Here is a 17,399-nt window from a genome sequence, read left to right on the forward strand (position 1 = left end):
TGAGTGCATGTAAACTTCTGAACCACTGGGAATGTGATGAAAGAAATAAAAGCTGAAATAAATCATTCTCTCTACTATTGTGGTATCTAAAAATATGTTGCTAATTATGCTGTGAGAACAAGGAGTCCGCTTACACTGTACTTTGATTATAAAGGTTTATTATTTCAAAGGATTTCAGCGTAAGTTTACAGACATCTGCAGGCATCTGGAGAACAACGGACCCAAAATAATATGTTGTTCTGTCCTCCTTTGTCCCAACCAAGTATTTATAATCTTTAACATGATGGGTGGTTTCCCCTACAGACCAATCCCATGACTCCACACAACAGACTTCTGTTTTAGGGTGCCCCTATAGAACTGTTCTCCAGATGCCCCCCTAAGCTGAATCAACATCCTCTAAGATGCCATTTTCAAACGTTAGCAAAGTCATAAATTGCTTAGACACCACACTATTATTCTGACATTTCACATTCTTAAAATAAAGTGGTGATCCTAACTGACCTAAGACAGGGCATTTCTACTAGGATTAAATGTCAGGAATTGTGAAAAACTGAGTTTAAATGTATTTGGCTAAGGTGTATGTAAACTTCCGACTTCAACTGTATTGGCATATTTGTAGCTAATACAAGACACAGCACCGAGTTTGCTACATTGTTGCACTGTTTCCAGTATAAAGTGCAACGGGAGGGGCTTTGCGCGCGTTCTCTTCTAGCCAGGTTAATGATCTACGAGACACGCTGCACCTGCACTACAATACAGTAACACAAACACCAAACTAAGTGCCCAGTGCAAAATTGTCACGGGTTTCTGTATTACTGTGGGTGTTCCACAGCTGGGTCATGAATTGTTACGATCATTCAAGTGCCCACTGCTTTTTTTCTTTGTATTAGTACGTGTTATTACTTTTCTATTATTTATATATTTTCTTTCGCTCTGCATTGCTGGGAAGGGCCCGAAGTAATAATGTCACTGTTATTCTACACCTGTTGTATACGAAGCATGTGACTAATAAAATTCGATTAGTCCAAAAGCTGGGCGCAAAAGAATGGCATTGTCAGAGGCAGAGGTAGCGGCAAGCAGTGCGACTGGACTTCAATCATGCGCACAGCTCTGCACTCTGCGCTCTCTGACATTGTAGTGGCGTGTTGCCTAATAGAAACGTGAACCACGAACTTTTGCCCTCTCTTGTGTGATGAGAAACAAAAAAAGAACCACAAAGAAGTGACCATGTTTTCGCAAAATCCGATAAGTAGCCTTGCTAAATATGTTTCGAAGCCGTCGGCCGTGGGACAGGTTGAGGTTTGTATGGTTGAATGTCAGTCTTCTTGCGCTGTTAGGACCGTTGTCCCAGACGGAGAAACCGTAGACCATGGGAGCGTAGCAAATCAGGCTGATCTGAAGGTAAGAAGAAACCGGTCAGTTAGTGTTTAACTGTTTAAATGTATATTCCAATTTTAGATATACATGTATGGTGTTATACTGCACACAAAAATTATGAATTGATTTATAAATTATGAATTGATGTATTTGAAATTTGTGAAAATATTGTTTTGAGTCACGACAGTCAGACCATGTTGTGTGTCCATGTCACATCTATCCCTTGACCCTTTGGTTGGAGGTTATTACTGTACTGTACATAGAACGCTCTCTCTCACTTTACATTCCCATCAACAAACATGGAGTATCTCAGTATTTGTTTAACAGACAGTGTGAGCTGGGGCTTTCCTCATAGGACATACAGTAAAATAATTTTACAAAATGTATTGCCCATATGTGATACAAGGCCACGAGTTCATATTCATCAGATGAGTTGGTGTTATTTGTTATTGTATGGTAGCCTGTAGTTTTACCATGTTAGAAAATGGCATTGGCGGTGTTCACAATGACTGCCAATGCACCGAATGCTCCCTGGCCTCTCCTCTCCTCCACTTAGCCCGGCTCTTGAGTGTCAGATCCAGATGAGCGTTGACTCTAAGCAGAGTCACATTGTTACCGTGTGAGCAGGGTTACTTATGGTCATGTGGTCCTGGACCTGTTAGTAATGCATTGGGTTTTCAACCCCTCCGTTTTACACCAGCAGTCTCTGATCTGTGCGCTCCATCCATTTTAACCCTAACCCTAGCCCTCATATTAAAGCCACACTCCTCCACCTCCACTCCAGAGTAGGTCACTAACAATGTTGACAATGGAGAAATCATTGTGAAGCACCCATGACTAACTTGCCCTCTGCTTCAAGCCTTTTTAAGGGGCGGCCACAAATCCAAGTCAAGATTTCCTTCAGCTGATTGCAATAAATGTTTTATGGCATCCAGTATTTAAAGGGCTATAAAAAACGTTGCTGCTTTGACTTCTGAAAACACTGAGCCTACATATAACTGACATGATGAAGTATGTGCATCTCTAACTTTTCTCTCTCTCCTGCTCTTATCCTCTACCTCTCTGACCCTCTCATAAGGAGAAGGTATGTCCCTGTGAGGCCTGGTGTCTCCAGAAGACGGCATATGAGAACCTGGCCTACGAGCCTGGGAGTCAGACTGAGCTCTACCCCCAACCCCGGGCCCTCTCCCGGGCTGTTTTCCAGCTCTCTGGCCTCACCCCCAAGTCCTCCATCCAGGCCATCGAGAGCCCCATCGCTAGCCTGAAGGGAGTGGTGTCTGTCGACTTCTCCGCGGCCAGTGGCCTGGCTCAGGTGGACTATAACGCATCATCTATCTCTACCAGGGAGTTATCTCTGGAGATCCAGGCCATGGGCTACGGCATTGTGGACGTGGCTGGGGAAGAGGTGACTAAGATCGGGGAGACAGAGGCCACAGAGTTTCTGACGAGGATAAGGGTGGAGGGTATGACATGCCAGTCCTGTGTGCACTCCATCGAGGGACGGATAGGGACCCTGCCAGGGGTTCTGCACATCAAGGTGTCTCTGAGCGAGCAAGAGGCAGTAGTACGATTTCAGCCCCACACAGTGACATCTGTGGAGCTAAAGGAACAGATTGAGAATATGGGATTTGGCGCAACTCTTACAAACAAAGACACAAGTATCGATTGTGGGCAAGGGGAGACACCTGCGTCATCCTCCATCTTGGATTCACTGACTCAGACGTCAGTCATTGGGATTGTAGGGATGACCTGTAATTCATGTGTCCGGTCCATAGAGGGGAAGATCTCTGAGATGACTGGGGTGTGTTCTATAGTGGTGTCGTTAAATGAGGAAAAGGGAACCGTCACCTTTGATTCCAATCTGACTCAGCCAGAGGAACTAAGGGCAGCCATTGAAGGCATGGGATTTGATGCTTCACTCATAGGTATGCTTAATTATTTATTTCACCTTAGAAATGTAACAACAATCACAAACTGCACTTTCATAATCACACATTTCTTTCACGTAATATGGTGAGGGGGGCAGCACAACTGAGTACGTACATTGTTGTACAGAATGCAGAGAAATTGATTACTTCAACATTTCAAACCCACCAAATTGGCAGTCTGGCAGTGAGGGGTATACAGTAATACTGCTTTCAATGGACAATGCTGTTCAAAGCATTCCATTTCCATCCAGCCTTGCTATTGGTGGAGAGCAGGCAGCGCTTGGGCACGTCTCCTTGGAAACGAGACAAGTGTGCTTTCTAATGTGGCATCAAGTGTTCTTGAATTACCCAGACTTGGGGCCAGTAAAACAAGCTTATAAACGGATTATGAAACGGTTTGGTTCTTCTATTTCCCCCCCTACACTGAAAGCACTCTCTCTCCAGCCATGCATAATCCATCCGACCAATGGTCTTGTTAATATGTTGTGTTCTTTTCTTCTAAAGAATCTGGTTCTGCAGAAACTCTACCAACTCCTCCACTTCAAAGACCAAAGACCCCCCTTTCCCCCTACTCCCCCAAAATGGCTCACAGTAGCTCTGACCTTACCAAGACTTCCATTAACGGTAGCTCTGGCTCTACCAAGATGGCCACTGCCGGTGAGGAGGGGAAGGTTCAGAAGTGCTTCATCCGTGTGACAGGCATGACCTGTGCCTCCTGTGTGGCCAACATTGAGAGGAACTTACTCAAACACAGAGGTGGGTGATGTTATCCTTTAGGTCACTGTCATTACCCATAGAGTCACAAAGCAGAACGCTTGACCTGGCAGTACAGTTTCCATCATGAGGATAAAAAATGATTTTGTGGTGATGCCACTTTCGCTAGCTAGGGGTTAACTGCACAACATTGTGTGTGTGTGTGTGTGTGGTATGTGTGTGTGTGTGTGTGTGTGTTCCAGGTGTCATCTCAGTGCTGGTTGCCCTCATGGCTGGTAAGGCGGAGGTGAAGTATGACCCTGGTTTTGTTGATGCCAAGCGGATAACACAGCTCATAGAGTGCCTAGGCTTCGGTGCCACGCTGATAGAGGACAACGCTGTTATGGACGGGAAACTGGACCTCTCTGTGAGTCCTCTTGTTGGCTGAGACAACATGGAGAAAGAAGAAATACATTTCTATGCTTGGTTAAATACATGTTCTATGCTTTGATGTGTAGTCCAGTCCTACATCGGCCCAAAGTATTGTCTGGTACAGCTGCATTAAGTTTCAATTTGTTTGGCTCATCTCATGTGTAGGTAACTGGGATGACGTGTGCGTCGTGTGTCCATAACATTGAGTCCAAACTCACCAGGACCAAAGGGATTCTAGAAGCCTCAGTTGCACTGGCAACCAACAAAGCCCAGATCAAGTTTGACCCAGAAGTGCTTGGAGCTCGTGACATCATCAGAATGATTGAGGTACAGTGCCTTGCAAATGTATTCATCCCCCTTGGTGTTTTTCCTATTTTGTTGCATTACAACCTGTAATTTAAATGGATTTTTATTTGGATTTCATGTAATGGACATACACAGTTGGACAATAGTCCAAATTGGTGAAGTGAAATTAAAAAAATAACTTGTTTCAAAAAAGTATAAAAATAAATAACGGAAAGGTGGTGCGTGCATATGTATTCACCCCCTTTGCTATGAAGCCCTAAATAAGATCTGGTGCAACCAATTACCTTCAGAAGTCACATATTTAGTTAAATAAAGTCCACCTGTGTGCAATCTAAGTGTCACATGATCTGTCACATGATCTCAGTATATATACACCTGTTCTGAAAGGCCCCAGAGTCTGCAACACCACTAAGCAACGGGCACCACCAAGCAAGCGGCACCATGAAGACCAAGGAGCTCTCCAAACAGGTCAGGGACAAAGTTGTGGAGAAGTACAGATCAGGGTTGGGTTATAAAAAAATATCAGAAACGTTGAACATCCCACGGAGCACCTTTCAATCCATTATTAAAAAATGGAAAGAATATGGCACCACAACAAACCTGCCAAGAGAGGGCTGCCCACCAAAACTCACGGACCAGGCAAGGAGGGCATCAGAGAGGCAACAAAGAGACCAAAGATAACCCTGAAGGAGCTGCAAAGCTCATCAGCGGAGATTGGAGTATCTGTCCATAGGACCACTTTAAGCCGTACACTCCACAGAGCTGGGCTTTACGGAAGAGTGGCCAGAAAAAAGCCATTGCTTAAAGAAGGCGAACACGTTTGGTGTTCGCCAAAAGCCATGTGGGAGACTCCTCGAACATATGGAAGAAGGTACTCTGGTCAGATGAGACTGAAATTAAGCTTTTTGGCCGTCAAGAAAAACGCTATGTCTGGCGCAAACCCAACACTTCTCATCACCCCGAGAACACCATCCCCACAGTGAAGCATGGTGGTGGCAGCATCATGCTGTGGGGATGTTTTTCATCGGCAGGGACTGGGAAACTGGTCAGAATTGAAGGAATGATGGATGGCGCTAAATATAGGGAAATATTGACTTGAAGAATGGGCAAAAATCCCAGTGACTAGATGTGCCAAGCTTATAGAGACATACCCCAAGAGACTTGCAGCTGTAAAAGGTGGCTCTACAAAGTATTGACTTTGGGGGGGTGAATAGTTATGCATGCTCAAGTTTTCTGTTTTTTTGTCTTATTTCTTGTTTGTTTCACAAAAAATATATATTTTGCATCTTCAACGTGGTAGGCATGTTGTGTAAATCAAATGATACAAACACCCAAAAAATCCATTTTAATTCCAGGTTGTAAGGCAACAAAGTAGGAAAAATGCCAAGGGGGGTGAATACTTTCGCAAGCCACTGTAGCTACCTATAACTTGACTTTGCTGTCATGTCTCTTTAAATGTAGTTGTTGAATTTGTTTTTTCCATCACCAACCCCTTGTTGTTGTCCAATAATTGTTTCCAACACCTATGCATTCACATTGTGCAATTACAGTGTTGGTACAGTGGGGGAAAAAAAGTATTTAGTCAGCCACCAATTGTGCAAGTTCTCCCACTTAAAAAGATGAGAGAGGCCTGTAATTTTCATCATAGGTACACGTCAACTATGACAGACAAATTGAGAATTTTTTTCCAGAAAATCACATTGTAGGATTTTAATGAATTTATTTGCAAATTATGGTGGAAAATAAGTATTTGGTCACCTACAAACAAGCAAGATTTCTGGCTCTCACAGACCTGTAACTTCTTCTTTAAGAGGCTCCTCTGTCCTCCACACGTTACCTGTATTAATGGCACCTGTTTGAACTTGTTATCAGTATAAAAGACAGCTGTCCACAACCTCAAACAGTCACACTCCAAACTCCACTATGGCCAAGACCAAAGTGCTGTCAAAGGACACCAGAAACAAAATTGTAGACCTGCACCAGGCTGGGAAGACTGAATGGGTTTTTTTTCTGCAATAGGTAAGCAGCTTGGTTTGAAGAAATCAACTGTGGGAGCAATTATTAGGAAATGGAAGACATACAAGACCACTGATAATCTCCCTCGATCTGGGGCTCCACGCAAGATCTCACCCCGTGGGGTCAAAATGATCACAAGAACGGTGAGCAAAAATCCCAGAACCACACGGGGGGACCTAGTGAATGACCTGCAGAGAGCTGGGACCAAAGTTACAAAGCCTACCATCAGTAACACACTACGCCGCCAGGGACTCAAATCCTGCAGTGCAAGACGTGTCCCCCTGCTTAAGCCAGTACATGTCCAGGCCCATCTGAAGTTTGCTAGAGTGCATTTGGATGATCCAGAAGAGGATTGGGAGAATGTCATATGGTCAGATGAAACCAAAATATAACTTTTTGGTAAAAACTCAACTCGTCGTGTTTGGAGGACAAAGAATGCTGAGTTGCATCCAAAGAACACCATACCTACTGTGAAGCATGGGGGTGGAAACATCATGCTTTGGGGCTGTTTTTCTGCAAAGGTGCCATATGAGATGTGAAATCTTCATCACGGGCAAGATGTGGCGGGTCTTTCAGCATGACAATGATCCCAAACACGGCACGGGTGGCTTGAGATTAAGGTCTGGAGTGTAGAGTTAGATTCAACAAGAAAATTCCCCAAAACATCACTGCTCTAGAGGAGATCTGCATGGAGGAATGGGCCAAAAACATAGCAAGGAAAACAAATGGCAGCAGCAAGCTTTGGATAAAAGAAATGGCATATTATTATTATATATATATTACCAGCAACAGTGTGTGAAAACCTTGTGAAGACTTACAGAAAACGTTTGACCTGTGTCATTGCCAACAAAGGGTATATAACAAAGTATTGAGAAACTTTTGTTATTGACCAAATACTTATTTTCCACCATAATTTGTAAATAAATTAATAAAAAATCCTACAAATGTGATTTTCTGGAAAAAAAATTCTCATTTTGTCTGTCATAGTTGACGTGTACCTATGATGAAAATTACAGGCCTCTCTAATCTTTTTAAGTGGGAGAACTTGCACAATTGGTGGCTGACTAAATACTTTTTTCCCCACTGTACATATTCTTACAACTGTTATACCTCTGTCTGTGCCAGGGGCTAGGCTTTGGGGCGTCTCTAATGAAAGCTGAAGGCTTTGGGAACAACCTGGATCATGGGGAGGAGATTCAACAGCAAGTATTTGTTTTGGTAGTCTTTAGATTCTGACTTGAGATACGTGTTCTTGAATCAACCTTGATTTGTTTTAACACACTCTCCTCTCTGCATGCGTCCTGTGTGTGTGTGTGTGTTTGTGTGTGTTCCAGGTGGAAGAACTCATTCCTGTTCAGTCTGGTGTTTGGGGTGCCAGTGATGGGTTTGATGATCTACATGATGGTGATGGACAGTCAGCACGGGGAACACGGTGGCTCTATGCCCGAGGAGCAGAACCTTCTCCCAGGCCTCTCCCTCCTCAACCTGGCCTTCTTCCTCCTCTGTACACCTGTCCAGGTACAGTAAGACCCTACCGAGCCCTACTACTGATTATCTACTGTATGTAGTAGTCCATGATATAATACCTGTAAGTCACATTTCTCTCTCTCTCTCTCTCTCGCTCTCTCGCAATCTCTGTCTCTCCTCTGTCTCTCTTTCTCTCTCTCTCTGTCTCTCCTCTCTCTCTCTCTCTCTCTCTCTCTCTCCTCCTCTCTCCCTCCCCCCACCTCCTACTCCTCCATCAGATCTTTGGGGGTCGTTATTTCTACATGCAGGCGTACCGCTCGTTGAGACACCGCACGGCTAACATGGACGTCCTCATCGTCTTGGCAACTTCCATCGCCTACGTCTACTCAGTTGTGGTCCTCGTCGTGGCGATGGCAGAGAGAGCCAATCAGAGCCCTGTCACCTTCTTTGACACCCCGCCCATGCTCTTCGTCTTCATCGCCCTGGGCCGGTGGCTGGAGCACATAGCAAAGGTACCTACTCTACTGTACTCTACTCTATTCTATTATACTCTATTCTACTCTACTCTACTCTACTATATTCTACTCTACTGTACTCTATTCTACACTACTCTTCTCTACTCTATTCTATTCTACTCTACTATATTCTACACTACTCTACTCTATTCTACTATATTCTATTCTACTCTACGCTATTCTACTCTATTCTACACTACTCTATTCTATTCTATTCTACTCTACTCTATTCTACACTATACTCTATTCTACTCTACTCTATGCTACTCTATTCTATTCTACTCTATTCTACACTACTCTTCTACTCTATTCTACTCTACTCTACTCTATTATACTCTATTCTACTCAATTCTACACTACTCTATTCTATTCTACTATATTCTACTCTATTCTACACTACTCTACTGTACTCTATTCTACTGTACTCCACTCTATTCTATTCTACTGTACTCTATTTTACTCTATTCTACTCTATTCTATTCTGCTGTTCTCTACTCTATTCTACTCTACTCTATTCTATTCTGCTGTTCTCTACTCTATTCTACTCTACTCTACTCTATTCTACTATATTCTAATCTATTCTACTGTACTCTGCTCTATTCTATTCTATTTTACTCTACTCTATTCTACACTACTCTACACTACTCTACTCTTTTCTGTTCTACTCTATTCTACACTACTCTACTCTACTCTACTATACTCTATGCTACACTACTCTATTCTACTGTACTCTACTGTACTCTATTCTACTCTACTCTATTCTATTCTACTCTACTATTTTCTGTTCTATTCTACTCTACGCTATTCTACTCTATTCTACACTACTCCATTCTATTCTACTCTATTCTACACTACACTACTCTATTCTATTCTATTCTATTCTATTCTACACTACTCTACTCTATTCTATTCTACTCTATTCTATTATTTTCTACTTTATTCTACTCTATTCTATTCTACTCTACTCTAGTCTACTCTATTATATTCTACTATATTCTACTCGACTCGACTCTATTCTACTCTACTATATTCTACTCTATTCTAATCTATTATATTCTACTCAATTATATTCTACTCTACTCTACTCTATTATATTCTACTCTATTCTAATCTATTATATTCTACTCAATTGTATTCTACTCACTCTACTCTATATTATTCTACTCTATTCCATTCTATTCTATTCTACTCTACTCTATTATTTTCGACTCCATTCTACTCTATTCTATTCTACTCTACTCTACTGTACTCTAGTCCATTCTACTCTACTCTACTCTATTCTACTGTACTCTATTCCATTCTACTCTACTCTACTCCATTCCATTCTATTATATTCTACTCTACTTTACTCCATTCCATTCCATTCTATTCTATTCTACTCTACTCAATTCTAATGGCAGTGTTTCCCCTACCATTAGTTATGCGGGTTGCATTCCACTTTCCTTTACCTGGACCACAGCTAAAGCAGTTTTGGTTGGTAGTACTCCTGTTCCTCTCAGCTTTATGGATGGTTGATCACCAGGGGGTTATTGTCGGTCATAAACTGAAGGCTTATCCTGAGGTCGGCTGGTAATTCCCAGGTTTAATCAACAGCCTCTCACCTCATTGTCTCTGTCTGTGTTTCCTGTTCCTGTTCTGCAGAGCAAGACATCTGAGGCACTGGCCAAGCTGATGTCACTGCAGGCTACGGATGCCACTGTGGTCACGTTAGGTCCTGACCACTCCATCCTCAGGTGAACACAAACCCAGACCCATTTTCCCACAGTGAACACTTGTGAAGAATACATGTATTTTATATGATGTTTATTATTATTATATTGGCCTCGTTTAATCAAACCTGCCTTAGCCATGATTTCTCTACAATCTGTTTATAGCTGTGTCCATAAACTATTCTGAGAATATTTCACCGCAATAAATCTGTACTGTGTCTGTGCTGTGTGTGCGTGCATACGTGCGCGCGCGTGTGTGTGTGTGCTTGTGTCTGTACTGTGTGTGTCAGTGAGGAGCAGGTGTCGGTGGAGCTGGTCCAGAGAGGGGACATAGTGAAGGTGGTGCCTGGGGGAAAGTTCCCTGTGGACGGGAAGGTGATCGAGGGAAGCTCCATGGCAGATGAGTCCCTCATTACAGGTAAGAGCCGTTTTGTTGGGGAACCAATGGGCCATAGCGGTTTACTGTCATTATGGTCCTTTTGTGGTCTATTGGTGGTTGACTGTGGTCATCGGTGTTGTAGTGAAGGTAAAGGTATGTAAACGCCGGTTACGCACCTTTTTTTATTTAGCGCTAGCAAAATACCACTAAATGACCCATCTATCATGGAAAAATGCATTGAAAATATAGGTAGCATTACTTTATTCCCTGCTAACGGTGATCAGCGTTTACCTACTTATTTTCTTAACACTACATCACTGGTAGTCATTGTGGTAATTTAGTGGTCTATATCGGTGGTTGTTGGGAATCATTGTGGTTCTTTGGTGGTCAATGTTCTCTCTGTGGTCAGGTGAGCCCATGCCTGTGAGTAAGAAGCCTGGCAGTTCAGTGATAGCTGGCTCCATCAACGCCCACGGATCTCTTCTGGTGCAGGCCACCCACGTAGGAGCAGACACTACCCTCTGTCAGATAGTCAAACTAGTGGAGGAGGCACAGACATCCAAGGTAAACAAACCACTTTATGTCCAAGGTCAAGACTACTATGTCTTTGATTGTAGGATACAGCTACCTGTGTAAATATAAGACAAGAACACAAATTGTAGGTTGCAATATAATCAGTTATTGATGATATTTTCAAAGTATCTGAAACATCTCTTTTGTTGGACTAGGCCCCCATCCAGCAGTTTGCAGACAGACTGAGTGGCTACTTTGTCCCATTCATAGTCACTGTCTCAGTGCTAACACTGCTGGTCTGGCTGGTGATCGGCTTTGTCAACTTCCACGTTGTGAAGGAGTACTTTCCTGTGAGTAACCACAAGAGCTTATCAAACTCTTATCAAAGCCTTATGGCCTTATGTACTTTCTGAATGAATGAAGAGATCAGTCCTGAATGATAGTCTTAGTGTGTGTGTGTGTCTGTGTGTGTTTGTGTGTTTCCACCTCACAGGGTTACGATGAGAACATCCCCAAGACAGACGTTATTGTCCGCTTCGCCTTCCAGGCCTCCATCACAGTCCTGTCCATCGCCTGCCCCTGCTCTCTGGGCCTGGCGACCCCGACAGCTGTCATGGTGGGCACGGGGGTCGGAGCCCAGAACGGCATCCTCATCAAGGGAGGGGAACCGCTGGAGATGGCCCACAAGGCAATCCACCTCTATTTACTTCCTCCCAACCGAAACATGCTTCCTGTAAACTTCCAATGTTTTCCAAACTGTAGTGTGGGCCGGGTACAGGGTACAGTCGGTTATGGTGACTTAGTGTGAAGCTGTACATGTATGATAGGCATTTTCCACTGCTAAAGCTACCACCAGTAACACAGAAAGGAAATGACAGTGTTTTCCGCTTCCTCCTTTCATCCCCATTCAGATCGGTGCGGTGATGTTTGATAAGACGGGCACCATCACTAACGGTGTCCCGCGGGTGACGAGGGTGTTGGTGCTGTGGGAGAGGGCACGGCTGCCCCTGCGTAAGGTCCTGGCACTGGTTGGCACAGCGGAGGCCAGCAGCGAACACCCACTGGGGATTGCTGTGGCCAAGCACTGCAAAGAGGTGAGGGTATTTCATTTATATTGAAAAATATATAAACACAACATGTAAAGTGTTGGTTCTATGTTTCATGAGCTGAAATAAAAGATCCCAGAAATGTTTCCATACGCACAAAAAGCGTATTTCTCTCAAATTTTGTGCACAAATATGTTTACATCCCTGTTAGTGAGCATTTCTCCTTTGCCAAGATAATCCATCCTCCTGACAGGTGTTGCATATCAAGAAGCTGATTAAACAGCATGATCATTACACAGGTGCACTTTGTGCTGGGGACAATAAAAGACTACTCTAAAATGTCACACAACACAATGCCACAGATGTCTCAAGTTTTGAGGGAGCATTCAATTGGCATGCTGACTGCAGGAATGTCCACCAGAGCTGTTGCCAGAGAATTGAATGTACCAGAAGCTGCCTCCAACGTCGTTTTAGAGAATTTGTCAATATGTCCAACCGGCCTCACAACCGCAGACCACGTGTAACCATGCCAGCCCAGGACCTCCACATCCGGCTTCTTTACCTGCGGGATCGTCTGAGACCAGCCACACGGACAGCTGATGAAACTGAGGACTATTTCTGTCTGTAATAACGCCCTTTTTTGGGAGGAAAACTCACTCTGATTGGCTGGGCCTGGCCCATGGCTGCGCACATGCCCAGTCATGTGAAATCCATAGATTAGGGCCTAATGAATTGATTTCAATTGACTGATATCCTTATATGAACTGTAACTCAGTAAAATCGTTGCATGTTGTGTTTATATTTTTGTCCAGTGTATATCTACCAGGTATCTGTGCCTTAGCTGTTGTATAAACACAGACAAGTCATTCTCTTTACCCTGGATAGCTTCTCCAGGTCGTTGATATAAATGACAATGAATGTTCATCGGTCAACTTACCTGGTGAAGTAAGGGCTCAAAAGAATTGAATAAAGAACTAATGTGTGTGTATGTGTTTGTCTGTCTTTGTGTGTGTATGCGTCTGTCCGTATGTATATCAGGAGCTGGAGACAGATGTGCTGGGTTCCTGTAAGGACTTCCAGTCGGTGCCAGGCTGTGGGATCAGCTGTAAGGTGTCTAACATTGAGGAGGTACTGCTGGAGGTTGACCGGGGCTCCTGTCATACCCAGCAGGTCACACTGCAGGGGGCCACGACTGACGAGAGCAGCCTGGTCGGTGACACCGTGTCAGTGTCAGGTCAGTGTTGCTTTACAACATCACGGTTTTTACCGCTTTACTTTGTGGTTGTACTCATGATGTAGTTCCATTTGACCTCCTCTCCTGATGAGTGTGTGAGAGAGACAACAAGAGATAGAGACAGAGAGAGACAGAGAGAGAGAGAGAGGTGGAGACGGGGAGAGAGAGCGAGAGACTGTAGAAAGTTGTCTAGACTTGAAGTCCACTCCATTGCTAATGGTGTTTTGTGTGTTGTCCAGGTGCCTCTGCTAGCCCCTCCTATTCGGTCCTGATCGGGAACAGAGAGTGGATAAGGCGGAACGGGCTTCATGTAGGAGCTGACGTGGACGACGCCATGTCCAGCCACGAGACCAAGGGGCAGACAGCCATCCTCGTAGCTATAGATGGTACAGTCTCTGTCCAATGACAGACATTTACATTTTTGTCATTTAGCAGACGCTCTTATCCAGAGCGACTTACAGTTAGTGCATTCATTGTAAGATAGCTAGGTGGGACAACCACATATCACCATCATAGTAAGTAAGTTGTTGTTTTTTTGGTCCAATAGAGGAAAAGCCTCCACATTCCCACTGGGTCAGGTTATGGACACATACTGTAATAGTCCTGAACTGTGTTCCAACAGTGGTTTATCTATGACCCTCAGGACTGTGTCATACTCCAACAGTGGTTTATCTATGACCCTCAGGACTGTGTCATACTCCAACAGTGGTTTATCTATGACCCTCAGGACTGTGTCATACTCCAACAGTGGTTTATCTATGACCCTCAGGACTGTGTCATACTCCAACAGTGGTTTATCTATGACCCTCAGGACTGTGTCATACTCAACAGTGGTTTATCTATGACCCTCAGGACTGTGTCATACTCCAACAGTGGTTTATCTATGACCCTCAGGACTGTGTCATACTCCAACAGTGGTTTATCTATGACCCTCAGGACTGTGTCATACTCCAACAGTGGTTTATCTATGACCCTCAGGACTGTGTCATACTCCAACAGTGGTTTATCTATGACCCTCAGGACTGTGTCATACTCCAACAGTGGTTTATCTATGACCCTCAGGACTGTGTCATACTAAAGTGGATCTATGCCTCAGGACTGTGTCATACTCCAACAGTGGTTTATCTATGACCCTCAGGACTGTGTCATACTCGCAACAGTTTATCTATGAGGTACATATACTGAACATGGGCTATGTTTCAATCCCCAGCATCAACCTCACCTTTCCGTGTTGTGGACATGTTCCATCTCCTCTTCCTGTGCGCTAGGTGTACTGTGTGCCATGCTGGCCATAGCAGACACAGTGAAGCCAGAGTCTGCCCTGGCTGTCCATACGTTACTCAGCATGGGGATAGAGGTGGTCATGATCACTGGGGACAACAGACGTACTGCTAAGGCTATAGCCACACAGGTAAGAGAAGGAGAGAGACGGCAGGCGTAGCACCTGGGGATGTGTGAAACGTGCTCCTCATTCTGAAGTGTTGCCACTTGTACCGACAAATTGTTCATTTTCTTGTGGTGCCGACTGGTAAGACGATTCGGGAGGGCGTGTGTTAGCAAGAGGGTTTGTAGCCTCGTTTTGAGCTGAGTCAGGAGGAAGCGGTACTCGCTAAGCAAGCAGCGTGGCGTTCATTACACACACGTCTGCATTGTGTCTCTGTCCCTCCTCCAGGTGGGCATCAGGAAGGTGTTTGCGGAGGTACTGCCGTCCCACAAGGTGGCCAAGGTGCAGGAGCTGCAGGAGAGGGGTCTGAGGGTGGCCATGGTGGGCGACGGGGTCAATGACTCGCCCGCCCTCGCCCGCGCCGACGTTGGCATCGCCATAGGGACGGGCACCGACGTGGCCATAGAGGCAGCTGACGTGGTGCTGATCAGGGTGAGGAGCAGAGTGGGGTTGGGGATGTTAACTACATACTAGTTACTTGTGTTGTGATCTACTTGAAAGGGAGAGATGAGGTCTACAGGCTGTATTTTCTGTCCCATAGGAACTTTAGTTGTTTGAGTTTTTTCTCCTTTGTACGTAGAATGATCTGTTAGACGTGGTGGCCTGTATTGAGCTGTCCAAGAAGACTGTTCAGAGGATACGCATCAACTTTGTCTTCGCTCTCATCTATAACCTGGTAGGGATTCCCATCGCCGCAGGTGAGTACCAAATCAAATCAAATTGTATTGGTCGCATACACATATTCAGCAGATGTTATTGCGGGTGTAGCGAAATGCTTGTGTTCCTAGCGCCAACAGTGCAGTAGACTGTGTGTGTGTATTTGTATTTATTATGGATCCCCATTAGCTGCTGCCAAGACAGCAGCTACTCTTCCTGTAGGTGTCTGTGAGATGTCTGTGTGCATGTATCCATGTAGTAAAGCTGGGTTGTGCACTGTACTCCTCCAGGTGTGTTTCTTCCCGCTGGTCTGGTCCTACAGCCATGGATGGGTTCAGCAGCTATGGCTGCTTCCTCTGTGTCTGTGGTCGTCTCTTCCCTCCTGCTAAAACTGTGAGTGTATGCCTCTGCCCCTCTGTCTGTCCGTCCTTCCATCTATCTCCCTATCGATTTATTTCAACCAATCAAACTTGCCCTCCATACTTTTCAACATTCCAGATGGGAACTTTTACTGGACGTCATGCGAGCATTTTCATATCACTTTTCAAGTACCTCAATCTCTTCACTGTAAACTCGGTCCATTGAGAAGCGTTTCCATAGTAACCTGAGTAAAGCAGCGGTTGCCTGTAGAGCCGCCCAGGGCAGTGTGTCCATGGTGTCTCTGTTGCAGCAGCCCACTCACTGAACACTACCCAGACTGAACACAGTGCACTTTGACCTCTCAGCTGTTAACGATTTGGAACCACTCCAACGCGCTCTTTATCTATCGCAAACAATGTAAACGTCTCAATCTTTCTCTCCTTTTCTGTTCCTTACATACCACTTAGTTTTATGTGATGTTTGTCTTACTCACTCACACGTTATTTTGCGTATATAAACACGGCACTTGTCCGTTTCAGGTCAAGTCTCTGTCTCTAACTTACTCACTCTCTTTTACTAAAACTAACCTCAGTCCTCTCCTGCCTCCCCCTGCTCCAGGTATAAGAAAACGTCAATTGAGACGTTTGAGTTCCGGGCCCAGGGGAACATGAAGAGCCTGAGCCCCAGCCAGGTGAGCACCCACGTGGGTCTGGATGACCGGCGACGAACCCCTCCCTCCCTCCGCGGGGCCTGGGAGCGCCTGAGCCAGGGCAGCCGCCTCTCCGTGCCCATCTCCCTCTCCAGCCAGCCGGCCAGCCGAGGTCCATCCACCCACTCTCTCCAGGACCAGGACCGCTGCTCCCTGCTGGACCACGAGAAGGAAGTGGGCCTCATAGTGTAGCAAGGTGCCAGGGAGAGGAGGTTATGTCGAAAGGGAAACTACCTGTCCTATGGAAATCGTCTGATGGAAAGGTCCAAGGGAAACTGTCCACATTCCTTAGTCGTATCCTATTCATTATTAATTATTATGAGGAAATGTTATTAGTTTTCAACTTTTGGAGGGTGATTGTCATGTGTGGTGTGCCTACCTGTTGTCTGTTATGAGTGTGTTCTAATGATACATTTGTCTCTCCTTTGTCCCTGTAGTCCTTACTGTACAATTACCAAATATATTTCAGTAAAATCCACCAATGTTTCTGCTTTCTACTTCCCTTGCCTTGCTAGCCTATCTCATCAAGCTTTTACAATACATCTCCAGCAACATGTACATTTAGGCCTATAACTAGGCCATACGTGTATAATCACCTTCTAATTCAAAGCATT

The 17,399-nt window shown here is 44.7% G+C and overlaps 1 protein-coding gene across 1 annotated transcript; it reads left to right on the forward strand.

The window, feature by feature from the left end:
* Positions 1-1,071: 1,071 nt before the first annotated feature.
* Positions 1,072-17,263, forward strand: LOC121536050 (copper-transporting ATPase 2). The gene is made up of 21 exons (XM_041843346.2): positions 1,072-1,401; positions 2,456-3,302; positions 3,810-4,061; positions 4,262-4,425; positions 4,596-4,757; positions 7,878-7,954; positions 8,087-8,270; positions 8,498-8,731; positions 10,376-10,467; positions 10,734-10,861; positions 11,232-11,386; positions 11,551-11,685; positions 11,829-12,023; positions 12,247-12,429; positions 13,420-13,615; positions 13,855-14,001; positions 14,884-15,026; positions 15,288-15,491; positions 15,640-15,757; positions 16,007-16,109; positions 16,695-17,263. Exons 1-21 carry the CDS (start codon positions 1,228-1,230, stop codon positions 16,975-16,977), a joined length of 4,176 nt encoding a protein of 1,391 aa, XP_041699280.2. The 5' UTR covers positions 1,072-1,227; the 3' UTR covers positions 16,978-17,263.
* The last annotated feature ends 136 nt before the right edge of the window (positions 17,264-17,399 follow it).

This window comes from Coregonus clupeaformis, chromosome 22, assembly GCF_020615455.1.
Source record: "Coregonus clupeaformis isolate EN_2021a chromosome 22, ASM2061545v1, whole genome shotgun sequence".
Lineage (NCBI taxonomy): Eukaryota > Metazoa > Chordata > Actinopteri > Salmoniformes > Salmonidae > Coregonus > Coregonus clupeaformis.